The sequence below is a fragment of the Dipteris shenzhenensis genome, chromosome 29, assembly GCF_047967505.1.
Source record: "Dipteris shenzhenensis isolate YYH24624 ecotype China chromosome 29, Dip_SZ_1.0, whole genome shotgun sequence".
NCBI classification, from domain to species: domain Eukaryota; kingdom Viridiplantae; phylum Streptophyta; class Polypodiopsida; order Gleicheniales; family Dipteridaceae; genus Dipteris; species Dipteris shenzhenensis.
In genome coordinates, this window is record NC_141624.1 from 31,576,140 (window position 1) to 31,591,621 (window position 15,482).

At 39.0% G+C, this 15,482-nt stretch overlaps 1 protein-coding gene across 1 annotated transcript in view; it reads left to right on the forward strand.

Moving 5' to 3' along the window:
- Positions 1-15,482, forward strand: part of LOC147882711 (phosphopantothenoylcysteine decarboxylase subunit) — a 196,023-nt gene that overhangs the window by 77,080 nt on the left and 103,461 nt on the right. The window contains 2 exon segments of the mRNA XM_087400487.1: positions 12,438-12,644; positions 12,711-12,864. Coding sequence (XP_087256613.1) covers positions 12,438-12,644; positions 12,711-12,864 — 361 coding nt within the window.

The following is a 15,482-nucleotide window of genomic DNA, read 5'->3' on the forward strand; positions in this document are numbered from 1 at the left end:
CACTTGAATCATGCTGTTTGTCTCATTGTCAATTGGTCGTGTATGCAAAATGGCTGATGTCAGTTACGGGAGAGATGAGAGAAGGGATGTGATGAGAGCTCTTATGTTGGAGCTAGTCCATGAGATTAGTCGCATGTTGCCGACTCCTATCGTGATGAGCACCATTCAGAATGCCACATCACTCGATGAATTCACTCATGCAATACTGAGTGCAACAAAGATGTGACTTCAAGGAGAGGGAAAAGGAAATTTGATGGAGGCAAGATTATGGCACGCGGAAGTGGTCAAACACATGTGTCTCAGTGTCATTGGGAATGTCACTAAGTGTGTCACTGACCTAGGACTCGGATTAGACTCCGTAGCCATTGCTTGTGATCTAGAGCTTTGTTACGAGCATGGCTGATTGACTTGCACTAAACTAGGATCTGTACCATCTTCCATTGACTCCTTTGTTCCAATATAAGGCCTAATTATCACAAATCCCTCACGAGAGTCAATATCTTCTAACTTGTAATAATGACTAAGGATTCTACATCTTTTACATCAACCTTTATCACATAATTTTCCATGAACGCATTTACGCAATTAATTCATATTCCATAGAGTTTATAGTATGAACATGCAACAATGAAATACTAAACTAAAATTTTACAAGACCAATATGCAAGAGCACTTACATATGCTCTAAATAATTAAAACATTGTAAAATTAAAAAAACATAAGCTTTTGCATACTTGAGACCTAGTAGTAGTCAATAATCTTCTCTCTGGAGTTACAAAGCCTCTCTATTGTCTTCACATGTGGTTCTATATAAAAATTATTATTGAAAAATACATGCATGCAGACTACAACATAAGCCTTACAATACAAGATACACATGATTCAAAAAATAATAATGCAATAGTGAGCTTTTCTTTAGGACAGATACTACCTAGAATAGGACACAATGCCCAAAAGTCAACCACACAACAAAACACAAATGCAAATAAGATGAATGGCCTCCTTAGGGATTAGTTTTTTCCAACTCACTATAAGACACTAGCCCAAGATTCATCCACTGCACAATATCTATGTTAGAAATGTCACACGAGGACTACTACTGCCCAATAATAGGACTCATAGCCCACAATACACAACAAATAGCATACAATCACAAGCAACACATGAGAATAGATATTAGGACAACTCTTGCCCAAAGAAGGACAAATGGCCCAAATACCTAAACACAAACTCTACAATTAACAAACTGAGTGTCGAAGGTCCTTGCAATGATATGTATCATGGACTATCCTTGCCCAACAAAGGATAACTAGCCCAATCCACGTAACAAGCTAGATCTCATAACCAAACTCTATTACGTGAGTTCAACAAAAGGATATTTTTTATTTCTAAAATTTACAGAAATAAATATACATAAGGGACTATTTTAAATAGTTTTGGAAAAAAATTACAGATTTGTATAGAAAAGGGGTACATTTTATTAATGAAAAATTTTACAAATAAGGGATTTTAAATATAGGCCTTGAATGCACGTGATATAGAGGGTTTGTACATAGTGACCCCCCCGAGGGATAACAACACATTGTATACTAATTGTATAATGAAGGAGTGGGTCCCAAATGATGAAGCGTTCTCTCAAGTTTCGACGGAGACAATCATAGTGTCTTGGCATTCAAGGGCAAAGAAATCAAAGAAGCGCATGGGATATGAGGTAGAAGGAAAAATAAAATACCACAGCAAAGTATTTTGCATATACACGAATTTTTAAGGATGCTCGCCATGGAGGAAGTAGAAGGAGACAGCGCAAATGAAGAATGTCCATTATTAAACCTTTGTATTGAAGTCCATTGAAGGATTTTATTTGGGTACTAGGCAAGAAGCCAATTCAAGACAATTATAATCAGAGTCATCACCTCCTATGTCAAATGAGAGTCAAAATATGCATTGGATGTCACCCAAGGGTCAAGGCTTGGCAAGACAATAGGGACTTAATGCAGATGCCACCTGGCAAGGGACTGTCGCATTGAGCAATAAGACAATGGGGAGTCAATGCACCCAAGGGGCAAGCTTGGCAAGACAAGTGGGAGTTAATGTAGATGGCACCTGCTGGCAAGGGACTGTCATGACATTGAGCAATAAGACAATGGGGAGTCAAATTATGCAGATGGCACGAATTGAGTCTCTTTAAGAGCAACAATTTAAATTGTAAACATATGTTCAATCTATATCATTTTGGATACAAAGACTCCAGCTGAGAGCAACGTCTCTCAATGTAAACATATAATGATAGCTATAATTGCTATTATAATTCTTTGGTTCAATACAAAACTTGGGTCTTACGGCATCATGTCTTTTTTCTATTTATTAAAAGTTTTAAAAATTTTGTGCATATTGCGAGCGACAATGTTATTTTCATGAAATATTTAAGTCTCCTTTCATGGATTTATAAATTTTTCACGTCAAGGAAAAATATTAAAAATTATTAAATTAACAAATAACTTAGGTATAGCTAGAATTTCTAAAATAGGATTATTTCAAATTCTTGCATGTTGGTGCAAAAGTATAGATTGAAAAAACAATATTTTTATGTGAATATGATAGTGCCACAAAGTGAACTTTTGATTTGGGAAGAATATTTTTAGAAAGTAAAATTTTGATTTGGGAAGGATATTTTCACAAAGTAAACTTTTCATTTGGGAAGGATTTTTGGGCTTCATCCAAAAACAATAGAAAAAGTCCAAAATTAATGAAATAGGTGTTCTACCTTTCTACCTTCTACGGTTAAACCACATCTTCAGCTGTCTATTTGAAAGTCCAAGCTGGACGGAGAGCCGTGCCCGAATGGCTTTTGAGGGATACAAAAAAGAACAAAACTTTAGACAATTTTGAGTTGTAGATTGGGAGTTTCTCTCATCAGGTCCTGGCTCTCCTCCCCTGCTGCAGGATGCTTTTTTTGCTTTGGAAGCTCCATTGCAAGGTATTTCACCGTTTGATTCAGGCTTAGAACCGGGCGGGTTGCTGCAAGATGACTATTTTGCCTACATTGCCGACAACTTTGATGTTATCCCTAGCTCCCGCTATGGGAGAAGAACTAGCCAAGAATATCAACAGGGCAGTGCAAGGCATTGAGACACAACCGTACTTAGAATCATAGGGTGCTGATAACTCTCAAAGTAGAATCCCTCCTCTTGATCTTTCACCTGAAGTGGACTCTATCACACCATCTTTTTCGCCTCATGTAGTGGCGAAACAAAGAAAAGATGCTGACGCTCTTACATTTGAATCCCCGAACGGTGTCGAGCCTATCAGAATTGGAATTGGGGTGTTGCCACCACGGCTCCTACCGGGTCACAAATGGTTTCAAGTGGAAAGCCAAGTTGGTGAATCATAATGGTTTCAAGCAGAAAACCAAGTGAAGGAGCATCTCATGATCCATGGAGGAGCACAGCACTCGCAATATTGTCATTGTAATTTGTTGTGAAATTGGATGATGCCGGTAGGGCCCTATTGTCTTGTTGAAGAACCCGCTCCGTCGTGCCTGCTCACCCCTATGGAGTTTGAGTCTTGTCTGTGGTGACCTTGAGCTGCTTTGGTGTAGATGGCAGCGTTGAGGATGCCACATTAGAGGGATCACGAACTCTCTTACAAGAAATATGATGATCTCGGCTGGCTTTCATCTTGCTTGATCCAGCTACAAGCGAAGGATTTATGTGTAGAATACAACCCACGTCCGGCTGTGGGAAGGGAGAAATTGCAAGGAGATTTGAGAGAGGGGCGAAAGGGTCTCAAGAGTTGAGAAAACAAAGGAATCGGGAGATGGGGAGGGGACAAAGGTGAAGGTTTGGGAAGACAGGAGGGAGGGCAGAAAGGGAACGGTTTGGGATGCGAGGAGGTGGGAGAGAAAACGATGGATACACTAGGAATATCTTGATCGACTGCTATTGATGGGACGTTGCTTCTTCAACCATATCATTCTATGCTCCCAATTGTATTGATGACTCTTTCTATGATCTTATAATTAAATGATGCACCTGTAATTTGTCATTGCCCTTCGAGTTGACTTAGGCTTGCAAACCGTCTACAATTTGAGCTTTTCCATAGCCTCATACTCATCACTACAGCTAGTGAGATGAGTATTTGTCTGTGATAGAATGTCAAGAATTCTCGACTCTATCTATGCTCTCCTGATGCTCCACCTATTTTCTTCACATCCAACTTCCAAGAGGTGTCGTCAGTACTGGCATTGGGAGCAGGGGAGGGAGAGATAGAAGCAGAGGAGATGGTCAAAACAAATGAGAAGATGGAGAGAGGAAGATGGATGAGGATAGTTTGGATGCGAATGAGAAGATTGGGATCGGAAAGCAATGAGTAGAAGGAGACCAACAGCTTGGAGATGGTGAGAAGAGGACTCCATTCTTTAAGCATGCTCAGACATATGCTCCCATCTGAGCTCACATTCGGCTGATAGATCATATAGATCATCTAGCCTTCACAAAACTTCTAGAGCAATCAAATCTACATCAAAACATGTAAAGCATCTATTTACAGGGCCGATGAAAGAGCTGAACCATACCTTAGTTTTAAAGTTGACTTTTGGAGGTTTGCAGGGATAGTTCGGAGGAAGTTCGATAACAGCAGTAAAAATGCCATCTGCAAAAGTGCTATTGGTTGAACCCATGATGGTTGCTTGCCAATGGAAGAGATTGGCTGCATCGATAGGCCTGATATTGTAGCAATAGATAGGCGGATCTTTCTGCAAGGCCTGTAATTCTTTCTGTATGCAGTGCTTAATGAGAACTACAGACGTTTTAAACTTTCTACTTCATATTTCCTTTTCGCAAAAGAATTGCAGTAGTTCCAATTTAAGGCCGCAAACTTCACCTTCCAGTTGAAGTCTCTTCTTATTAATTGTTCCAGTATTCACAATTACAGCAGCCTGCCTTCATTCTTCCGATAGCCTGGAGGGTTGGATGCGCTCTAAGAGCTCTACTATTTTCGACTCAGCTTTTGCCCACCTCTCATCATAGTTTGAAGAAGAAAAGAGGAAAACCAATGACGAACCTCACAATGATCAGAAAAGGCATCAGGAAGGCCACCAATGAATCATCCATCCATCTTTTTTTCTCTCTCAAAGAGCGTACAAGTTTTGTTTTTTCTCACAATAGCGCACCAAAGTTTAGTGGCCCACAAGCCGTGATGCCCGTCCCATGTCTCTCGATCGATTTCACCTAAGCTCACACGAGAAACGAGTGTATTTTGCCTAATTATGAGCTCTTTCAGAATCATCGTCTCTCCAAAAAAACTCTCATTTCTTGACCCCTGCTATTTCTATCTTCCTCATGAGGAAGAGGTACCCATGAATATTAATCTCAATATCACATATTCAATTTTGAGCATGTTGGTTTCATAAAACTTTTTCTATTTGCTAGAGATGTGACAATCATGTCATATCTTAGTTAAAGTTTCCATGTCAAAACTATGAGTTGTGTACAAATGATCATCATGGTGAATTGAATCTTAAAGTATCTCCTTGAATGCAACTAATAAATGTTTCGGCATAGATGCATGCAAATTTGCACCCTAAATTCTTCACCATGTGACTTGCAATCATTTCATCGATAAATCACTATCTATCATGATAGTGTGAATGATGGATGACATAGGTGGAGGGTGTTGAAATGAAGTAGACATGAAAAGTAGTTTTGTGAATAAAGGGATCTTATAAGCCCTAAATACTATTGGAAAGAAATGTAATTAAATGTATATAGCATCTTTGTGGGGTAGTTTTATGACTAAAGGGTGTGTGATGTTAGCAGCATCTTTGTGGGGTAGAAATGTATATAGTATCTTCTTGGGGTAGTTTTATGACTAAATGGTGTGTGATGTTATGATAAAATTGTCTACAAAATCACAATATAGGCCATGCTTAGAAAAATATGCTCAGACCAAGATGCTTAGAGAAAAGACGTACCCCTTCTTCACTTTAAGTTAACCAAGCATGTCTCACTGTTAACATCATTGGGCACTACTATTTACACTCACTATCACCAGCAACCATAAGTCACCCCCAACTTGGAGATTAATCTCATAGCACGATCATCCAACAATAGGACAAGACAATGCACTATGTGCCTCCATATTGTAAAACCATGTTACCTTTACAATGTCACCCATGCAATACTTGCATAGCCTTGTGACCACCACGGTACAGAAATTGTGTAATTTCTTTCTCGTGATTATAAATGGTATGATCAAAGGCATCAGATTTTTAGGGAATCTCTAGCGTTGAAATTCTTGATACAAATAAGTGATTTGATGTTAGAAATTATTGGCACATATAAGTGACTATGTTATATAAAAAGGTGTGTTCATGTGCTAGGCATTCTCGAACATATGAGTGATGTAGTGTTTGCCATTATAGGATTAGGTTATGTAAAGAATTTGTGGACTATAGCAAATTTTAAAAACCACAACTCAAAATTTCCCCCCAATAAAAACATTCCTCTTTACTTTTATACAAAGTGATTTTTTTCTAAAATTTAATTAAAAAACCCCTCCTATTATTGTAATCATGTTACATTTTTTGATAAATTTGAACTAAAATACCCCTCCTTTTGAATGCATGTGGTACAATAATTTCTATGAGGTGAACTCCCCGAAGTTTAAGCACAATCTCAAGTGGTAGCATTTTGTCAAAAACTTGGTCAAATGTTTATCATTTTTTGTGCAAAGTGCAATGAATTTGTCCACGAACACCCACATAAATCTCATGAGACATTTGTTAAAAATTCCCTAGACCATTCTTTGGAAGGTATCCGGAGTGGCATTAAGACTGAAAATCATGGCATTGAATGCATTGAAGCATCCCATTCTATCACATGAAAACTTTAGGACAACATTGCACATCCTATAGACGATAACAGATCCTATTACTTAGATCTTCTTTAGTAATAAGAAATCTCAAGTAATGCACTTTTGAATGAACACTTAGTTGCATGTATGTGTACAATAAAATTTTGATGTCATGAATAAATTCCTATCCCATAGAGTCTAGGATACATGCTTCACATGCAAAATAGTAGTTCCAATGTTTGATGATCACAATTAAGAAGGCAATTCCATAATATTCTAGTCTCATATTCAAGTTCAGAATTCTTAGGTTAATTTAGACACCATGTTTGTGGAATTTTTCTATCTATATACAATAAATTGCTTGAGTGTCATAGTACTTGTGGCTATATGGATCCAATAGATAACGTAGACAATTACTCTTATCTTGAACCAATCAAGAATGAGGTCATAGACCTTAGGTAAAGTATTCCACCATCTTTGAATATTCACTTTTGCAATATATTTTGGAATTCGCAAACAAAAATTTATTCTTATATATACAAATTTCATAGTGAACATCCCTTTCTTGAGCTTGTGCCCTCTACTCTCAACCAGTAAATGTTACGATAATGAAGCACCAATATTTAGATATAAGAATCTCGATAAAAATACGATAATAACATGCATAGGTGTACCAAATTTGATTAGTGTACACGTGTTATATTTACTCACATTTATAGGTGCAATTCATCACACTCAATGATATGGATTAAAAACAATTACTTATGCTTCAAACACAAGTATGGTTACATGGTCCTAAAAAATAAGTGATTTTCTCCGAATGATAATTATGACACCTGATCGTCTAAGAAATTCTATAATTTCACCCATCAAATGATATAAGATGCAAGGCTTGAGTCAACAACCAATCTAAAGAAGCAAAAACAAGAGCCCTCTCATAATTTATTTATGGTTTTTATTGTATGTAGCCTTTTTTTATATATGTTACAAAAGAGTTATGCTTTTTGTACTAATACTCTACTTATACATGGTGTTCTTTGGGTCTTGCGTAAGAGGTTATATGTTGCGAGTGGAATTCGTTGATTAAGGGACAAAATTTGTGAAATATAAAGAGAAGGAAGTTTGATACACTCACTAGGGTACATATCTTGATATAAGCTACATGAAATGATGATTATATAGAAATTGATTGGCTAACATGAGACATCAAGAGTGATGGGATATCTCAAGGTGTATGCCCCAGGCACACCTTGGTTTCTATGTGTGAGTGCTAGAGGCACAGTTAGGTGCCTATAAGCACAGTTAGGTGGTGGAAATCCACATAGGATGATTGAGAGAATCTAGGAGCAGATTGAGGAGATGATTGTGGAGCTCTGAAGTCATCAGTGATGTCAGTGAGCATGTATGAGGTGCCTACTTAAGGACCTCACTCTTCTTCATTCCATAATGCAAGTATTCTCAGTTTGTGTCCACTCTACTCTTTCTTTTCAGTTTACCAACATGGTATCAGAGCCATTTGATCCCCTCTGTTCCATTTTTGCCACATCATCATCTTCTTCTCCATCTTCTTCTTCACCATCTCTTCCTCTTCTTCCCAAAGTTTGCTTAAGCCTGTTCTCCTCCGGTTCTCAACCATTTTCCATGCCCTTCCTGCTGAAGATCCACCTCGAAGGGGCGAACCCCTGGCTGAAAGGAATTGACAAAACTCGTGCTCCTTTCGTCACCATTACACGCAGTTCGTCGACCTTTGCTCCTACGTTTTCTCTCAGCATACTCCATACTTCTCTAATTCCTTTCAGGGGGAGGTAGTCCATACCTAGAGCTATCCTGTGCTGAAATTCGAGTAGCAATGGTTGCATATTCAAGGTAAAAACAGAGAAAAACCAGTCGTTTTTAAAGATGCTCCAGCTAGCAAAGTCGCGTGAAATCTCCTCAGACCTCTACACCAAAAGTTCCCCTTTATGTGAGCTTTCTTTTGCTTTAGAAAGGCCCCTTTCCTTTGCTCTGAAGAGTAAGCTACAAGCCCTCCAAGTTCAGTCTTTTGGTTTTGATAGTTTTGACAAGTTTTTTGAAGACGATGCTACATAAGATGCTATTCTAGCATTTCTGGTTTTAAAAACTTTCAATAACATCAGTACAAGCGTGGCTTCAGTTTTGCTTTGAATTGCTATACCTGGTTTTGATTGGAAAGTATTCATTTTAGCCACCTCTATGAAGCATGTAAGAAAAAGCATCATTGATTGAATATTGGTCACTAGTATTTGCTACATCAAGTGCTTATATTTGGAAGCCTTTCAGTTGTTTTTTGCCTTGTAAGAGAGAAAGACACTGCCCAATATCTGGGTTAGACCCTCTCATGGCTACCCTATTGAATCTAGAAAAGTTCAATGGAAAGGGCTTCCACACATGGCAGATGAAGGTGAAATTTGCATTGATGAGGGAAAACCTCTGGGGACTTGTTAAACCAACTTCAACCGCTTCTTCTACAGCCTCCAATGCTGGAGAATCCTCAACTCCAACATGCTCAACAAGGGATCTTGCTAGAGAGGAGAAAGCATATGGTATCATTGATCTTGCTTTAGGAGATGATTATGTTCATCACATCTCTGACTTAGAGTCTCCTTCGGAAGCTTCGCAGAAGCTTGACATGATTTTTGGTGCTAGCTCTCACATCTCTAAATTATCACCTAAAATCTCTTTCTTTGAATTGAAGATGGTTAGTGGCAATACTTTGGCAGCTCATGTCAACTACATGTGGAGTCTTATGACTCAACTAGCTTCTATCAACTCTCCTATTACTCCAGATGATGCTATGGCAGTGTTACTTAAGATTATGCCTGAAGATTATGATCATATAGTTACCACTTTGAAAAATATTCCTAATCCTAATCTTGAAGGTATTATCTCTGCTCTCCAAGAAGAAGAAAGGCATATGGAGCTCAAGAAAGGCAATGACACTGTTTATGCTGTAAAAATCTAGAAGGGCAAGTTTACACCATGCAATCACTGTGGAAAGACAAATCACCTTTCAAAGGACTGCTTCAAAATCAATCCATGCAAACACTGTGGCAAAAACAACCATCATGAGAAGTTTTGCAGAGCCAAAGCAAAGATAGAAAATGCAAATCTACTTTCAGTTGATGAGCCTCCACAAGATGAGGCATCCTTTGAAGATTATGCATTTTAAATCATCTCTATGTATGCTCCAGATCTCTCTTTTTATGTCAAGGTACTCAACTTGGATAGTCCTCCAAAATGAATGAAATAAACTATTGTGTTTTTATGCTTTGTAAACAACTCTGGTCACCTTATGATGTAGGCCATGTGTATGTTTTGCTCCATGGTACCTCCTGCAGACATTGTGTGCATGTACATGCAAGGGAGATAACCATTGGAAGGTCTTTTTGTATCCCTTTTTGTTTACCTTACACCCATGGGAACCCTTGCTAGCATGAGAACCTAGCCATAGATTTATCCTTGACCACCATGAGATGGCATGAGAAACTATGAGACTAGATGTATCCTTGACATAGCCTGAGGCATTCCCTTGAAGGGGGGTTTGATGGGATATCACAAGGTGTATGCCTCAGGCACACCTTGCTTTCTATGTGTGAGTGCTAGAGGCACAGTTAGGTGCCCATAAGCACAGTTAGGTGGTGGAAAGCCACATAGGATGGGTTGTATACTTTGTAACCAATTTTTCTAGCTCATACACTGCCCTCTCAAACTGACATGCCACTGAACATGCTCAAAAAGTTTTACAATCTCTACACTCATTCCTCAAAAAGGTGAGGGAGCATTTGCTCCATGCATGTCTTCCATGTTGTCAGTTTCTTGCATCATATTTCCTTTCCAAAAGCCCTTCGTGCTATGTGCATGTTTGTTGCTTTTTTTCCCTACCTATGTAAGTACATGGTTTCTCGAAAGGTACCTGGAGTACCTAGAATGTAAGAGAATGCAAAGCTTGCAAAGAAAAAATTTAGCAGCAAAAATATGGAAGACCCTCCTACACATGTCGACCCTTCTCCCTCTCAAAAAAATCGGGAGAGTTGGCCTATGAGACAATGCACATCTTAGATATAATTAAAATTTGTTTTTTGGAATTGCCAAGGATACCCATGGCAAGAAGGAGCAAGCCTTGAACCAGGGGTTGGAGATTTAGACATTATTTCCTTGTAGAGACTTGAGAACACGATGCATGAAGACCGCCCTATTCTAAAGAGTCTTGAGGTATACTCTATATGGATGCCCATAAAGAGAGAGGGGGAGAGCAAGAGAGAGAGAGAGAGAGAGAGAGAGAAAGAGAGAGAGAGAGAGAGAGAGGGAGGGAGAGAGAGAGAGAGAGAGATGGATGTGGACACTGCCTTCATTGCTTTCTGTTGGGGCTTGGCAATGGCCAGTAATACACCCCTGTACATATGTTCTTCCTTATTGAAGAGGGCTTGTCTAGGTCCCACTATAGGGCTAAGGTGAGGCTGTGAAGCTATCCATGGCCTAGGCTATGACCAGGCTATGCTGATGAAACTATGGCTGATCTATCCACATCAGAGAATGGATCCTGTAGAGGCTACGAGGGCTTCTGCTGAAAAGGCTGCCACATCTTCTATTGCCCAGAGACTGTTGGCTACTGCTATAGCTGACAAAGTTTCACAGAGCTACAATAAATCCCCAACCTGCTATACCAATAGGCAAGCCAACAGTAACATCACAGAAAGCCCAATAGGCCATCCTGAGGGGGGACATCAACATCGATGTGCCCTCTCTGGGGGATTTTTTTGCCTCTTCCTGAGGCATTTCAGCCCTAGGCTTCAGCATAGGCAGGGGATGGCTCTCACCCTATGGCTGAGGCAAAAAAAAGGCCCCTAGAGAGGGCACGTTGAGGTGCCCTCTCTGGGCACCTTTTTGTTTACTCAGCCAGATTGATTACAACCCCTAGCTGAGCTGATGCCTAGGGCTCAAATGCCAGAGGCAAAACAATTGACCCATGAGAGAGCACGTCGACGCGCCCTCTCTGGGGTCAAATTTTTTGCTTTTGCCTGAGGCACTTCAACCCCAGGCATCAACTCAACCAGAGGCTGAAATGGCCCATGTCTGCAGAAAAACCATGCTCTATAGGTATTTCAGCCCAAGCTTCAGCATAGCTAGGGGTTGACTCTCACCCTGGTTAAGGTGAAAAAAAAGGCCCCTAGAGAGGGTGCATTGATGTGCCCTCTGGGGGGGCCTTTTTTTTTCCTCAACTAGTGTGATTTTAGCCACTGGCTAAGCTCTTTCCTGTAGCTGAAATGCCTTAGGTAGAGGAAAAAAAAAAGCCCCCAGAGAGGGCGCCTCGATGCACCAACTCTAGGGGCATTTTTTTGGCCTCTGCTTAAGGCATTTCATCCCCAGGCATCAACTCAACCAGGACTGGCTGAGAAGAAAAAGGCCCCAGGAGAGGGCATGTAGATGCGCCCTCTCTGGGGGCCTTTTTGTTGCCTCAGCTAGTGTGATTTTAGCCACTGACTGAGCTCTTGCCTAGGGATAAAATGCCTCAAGCAAAGGCATCGTTGATTGCTTTTATCGTATACCTCCTCTTTGAACATTCATAGCATGAATACACATGAATTGGTTGCTACCTCTTTGAGAGATGAGCTGGTGAATTGCGAAAACATTTGTTCAACCAGTCATTAAGAGTACTTGAAGGCTTTGCCAAATAGAGATAAGAGGATCATTGCCAGCATTAGGCACAAATACACGAAGGGGAGTGAGCCATGGTATCCTCTTACGAGGAGATACCTTGGCAAGTTGGTTTATATGTATATTCTTCTCTTTTATTATTTAGCAATTAAGTTGCTTTTGTTTGTAGGCTAACATTTGACCAGTTTTGCTTCATGCTGCTTGAAGGTTCAAATCTCTCAAGCGATTGGAAAGAAGCTGGAGAAAGCTAAACATTCTATGTCGGAGGAGGATCTTGGTGTTAAAGCTAGAGATCAAGGAGTCTCAAAGCATACTGAATATGAGAGGGAGATAGCAAATGTATATCTCTTGCAATGTGTATTCATCAATACATGATAGGCCTTTTATATAGAGAGAGCCCTTTGAATAGTCAACACCTGTGGGATCCTCTGATCCACATCTCTCCTTGTGGATGTCCTCAATCCACATCTCCACATCATGTAGTCCACATCCTAGGGTGGCTGCTTTAATACATTCCTATACCATACCTTAGCCTCTAATTCATGTGCACATGGCACCATATCTCAACACCTCCCCTTGGTGCCCTGATCCATTGGCTGCTGCAAGGTGATCAGATGTGAGTTTACATTCCATCACCTCCCCTTAGTGCATACCTTGCTACATAAGTTGGTCAAGCATGGCTTTGACATTTCAATTCCTCCCCTGGGTGCTTACGTGGCTACTCTTAGGTGGTCAAAACTAATCCAAAGCTTAGGCACAGATGTATTGCTATAGAAGCGCGATTTGCCCTCGGGCTTGACCCTCTTCTACCCCAATGATGCTGCTTTTCTTCTATCCTTTTTTTCCTAAGAATGAAGGGAAACTACCGAGAGCTGTTCTGAAGGCGCTTAGCAGTTCTCAGATAGTTGTAGATCTGCCATCGTTTTGCATGTAAGACTGTATTAAGACAAGTGAGAAAATATCATGAAATTGAAACTCTCCAAATTGGTTTCCAATGAAGAAAATATGCTCCCTTTTGTTCAATAAAGCTTGATTAAAATTATAAAGTTTTGTTTCTTTTATGTTAGTGGCTCCTTCCATGTTTTCTCATGATCTGTAAAATATTGAGCATTGAATTGGTCTAAAGGCTTTTGTGTCCAATATATGAGCTAAGGTCGATTTGGTTTGCATGCTACTCACTATTACTTTTGTGATTAGTTTCCATGTTTATGATGTGCTATATGTTTAATATACATGTACATGATAGGTACTTCCATTACAAAACATTCCAGATGTATGCATGTGGTGATTGACTACAATGAGTCCTACCTTTTTAAAGCTCTAAGCAACTTAGTTAACATAGTTGAGTACAAAGTTATTATATATTGATTATGTTGATCAAGATAATTAAGAATAATAATTATTAATTAATATAATAATTATTAACTAAGCTAATTATTATTAATTAAGCTAATTATTCTTAATTAAGTTAATTATTCTTAATTATGTTAATTATTATTAATTAAGATAATTGATAATATTTTTTAATTAAAAATATCTTGACCTTACTTCATTTATTTGGAATTTTTGTTGTGCTCCAGCTCTATACCATTGAATCGACATGCTCCCAACGGTCTGCATCCCCAATTTATCACCACTCTTTCTTCCAGCAATTACCATATCATACTGCATCACTACACCTTCCTCTATGGATAGGACTCCAATACTGCACAAATATCTTCATATAATTAGTGGATGCCTTTTATGTGTTCACATTTGACAACGCAACACCTAGCCAAATGGGATATATATCATCATCTAGTAACAATTTCATAAGATTGCCTCCTTTTGTCCCCGAAAGGAACTATGCATGCTGGCTGGCTTTTTTGCTAATCAAGGCTGATGGCCCTTCTTCACGAGTATCTGGTCAAGCTAACCCTATTAAAAGAGGTTTAGGCTACCTTAATTGTACTTAAACTTCATTTCATATTTAATTTGTGGAGGTTAAGCCTTTTAAATGTATAACAATTGGTTCCATTCCATGGTTTCCATATATTTATTGGCCCTTCACCCTCTTTCATCTCTCTTCTCCTCCATTTTCATTCATCTTCCTCTCCCCATATGAATTTTACTTTCACTTTCTTTTTTCTCTCCGAATTTACTCATGTGGTCTTTCCCCTTTACACGTTATTGGAAATTTTTATTTCGTTGTCAATTTCTATTACTTTACTTTTTTTTAGTATAGGGAGTTAGTGGTTGTGCCACCTTGTTTTTATCCATTAGGCACCTCCATATGTTACACTAGCCAAGGGGGTGAACTTGAGAAGTCTATTTATCAACTAGATCTTTTTGGGGTTGGTCACCAGCGATAATCAAGTCATATAAATAAGGTATCATGATTGTCCTCTTGTTCCCCTTTGTAAAGAGATAGATGGTGGCTTTCAAGGGACTATGAGAGAGGCTGATCCTCAAGAAATTGTCATCGATCTTCTACTCCCAAGTGTTAAAAGAGGGGAGGGCTTAATGATGATGGGGATGTATAGGGGCTAGAAGCGGTGGCGGCAAAGGTGGCTATGATTTATCACATAGAAGACACGTTCAGACTTTTGTGATGTAAAATCATCCTTCAAAATGTCCTACCATAATTACCAAGTGGAGAATAATTAGCACACTATCCTTGTGGTTAAAATTCCTCATCGCAAAAAGGATTATTATAGTCATCCTTCATGAATCTCACTAAATGCGAGACAATGCTTGGAAAATCAAGCTTGGTGAGCAAACATATTATTTTTTATATCCAATCCAAGGTACAAAAGGAAATGTAATAAATATAGCCAAATTTTAAGTCAATATTTTACACTCATAGTTTGGTATTTTGCTACTAGTTGTGTTAAGTTCATATTACTTCAAATAAGTTTCCAACCTACATCACTACAAATGAAGACATGATTTATCACATAAAAGACATATTGAAAGTT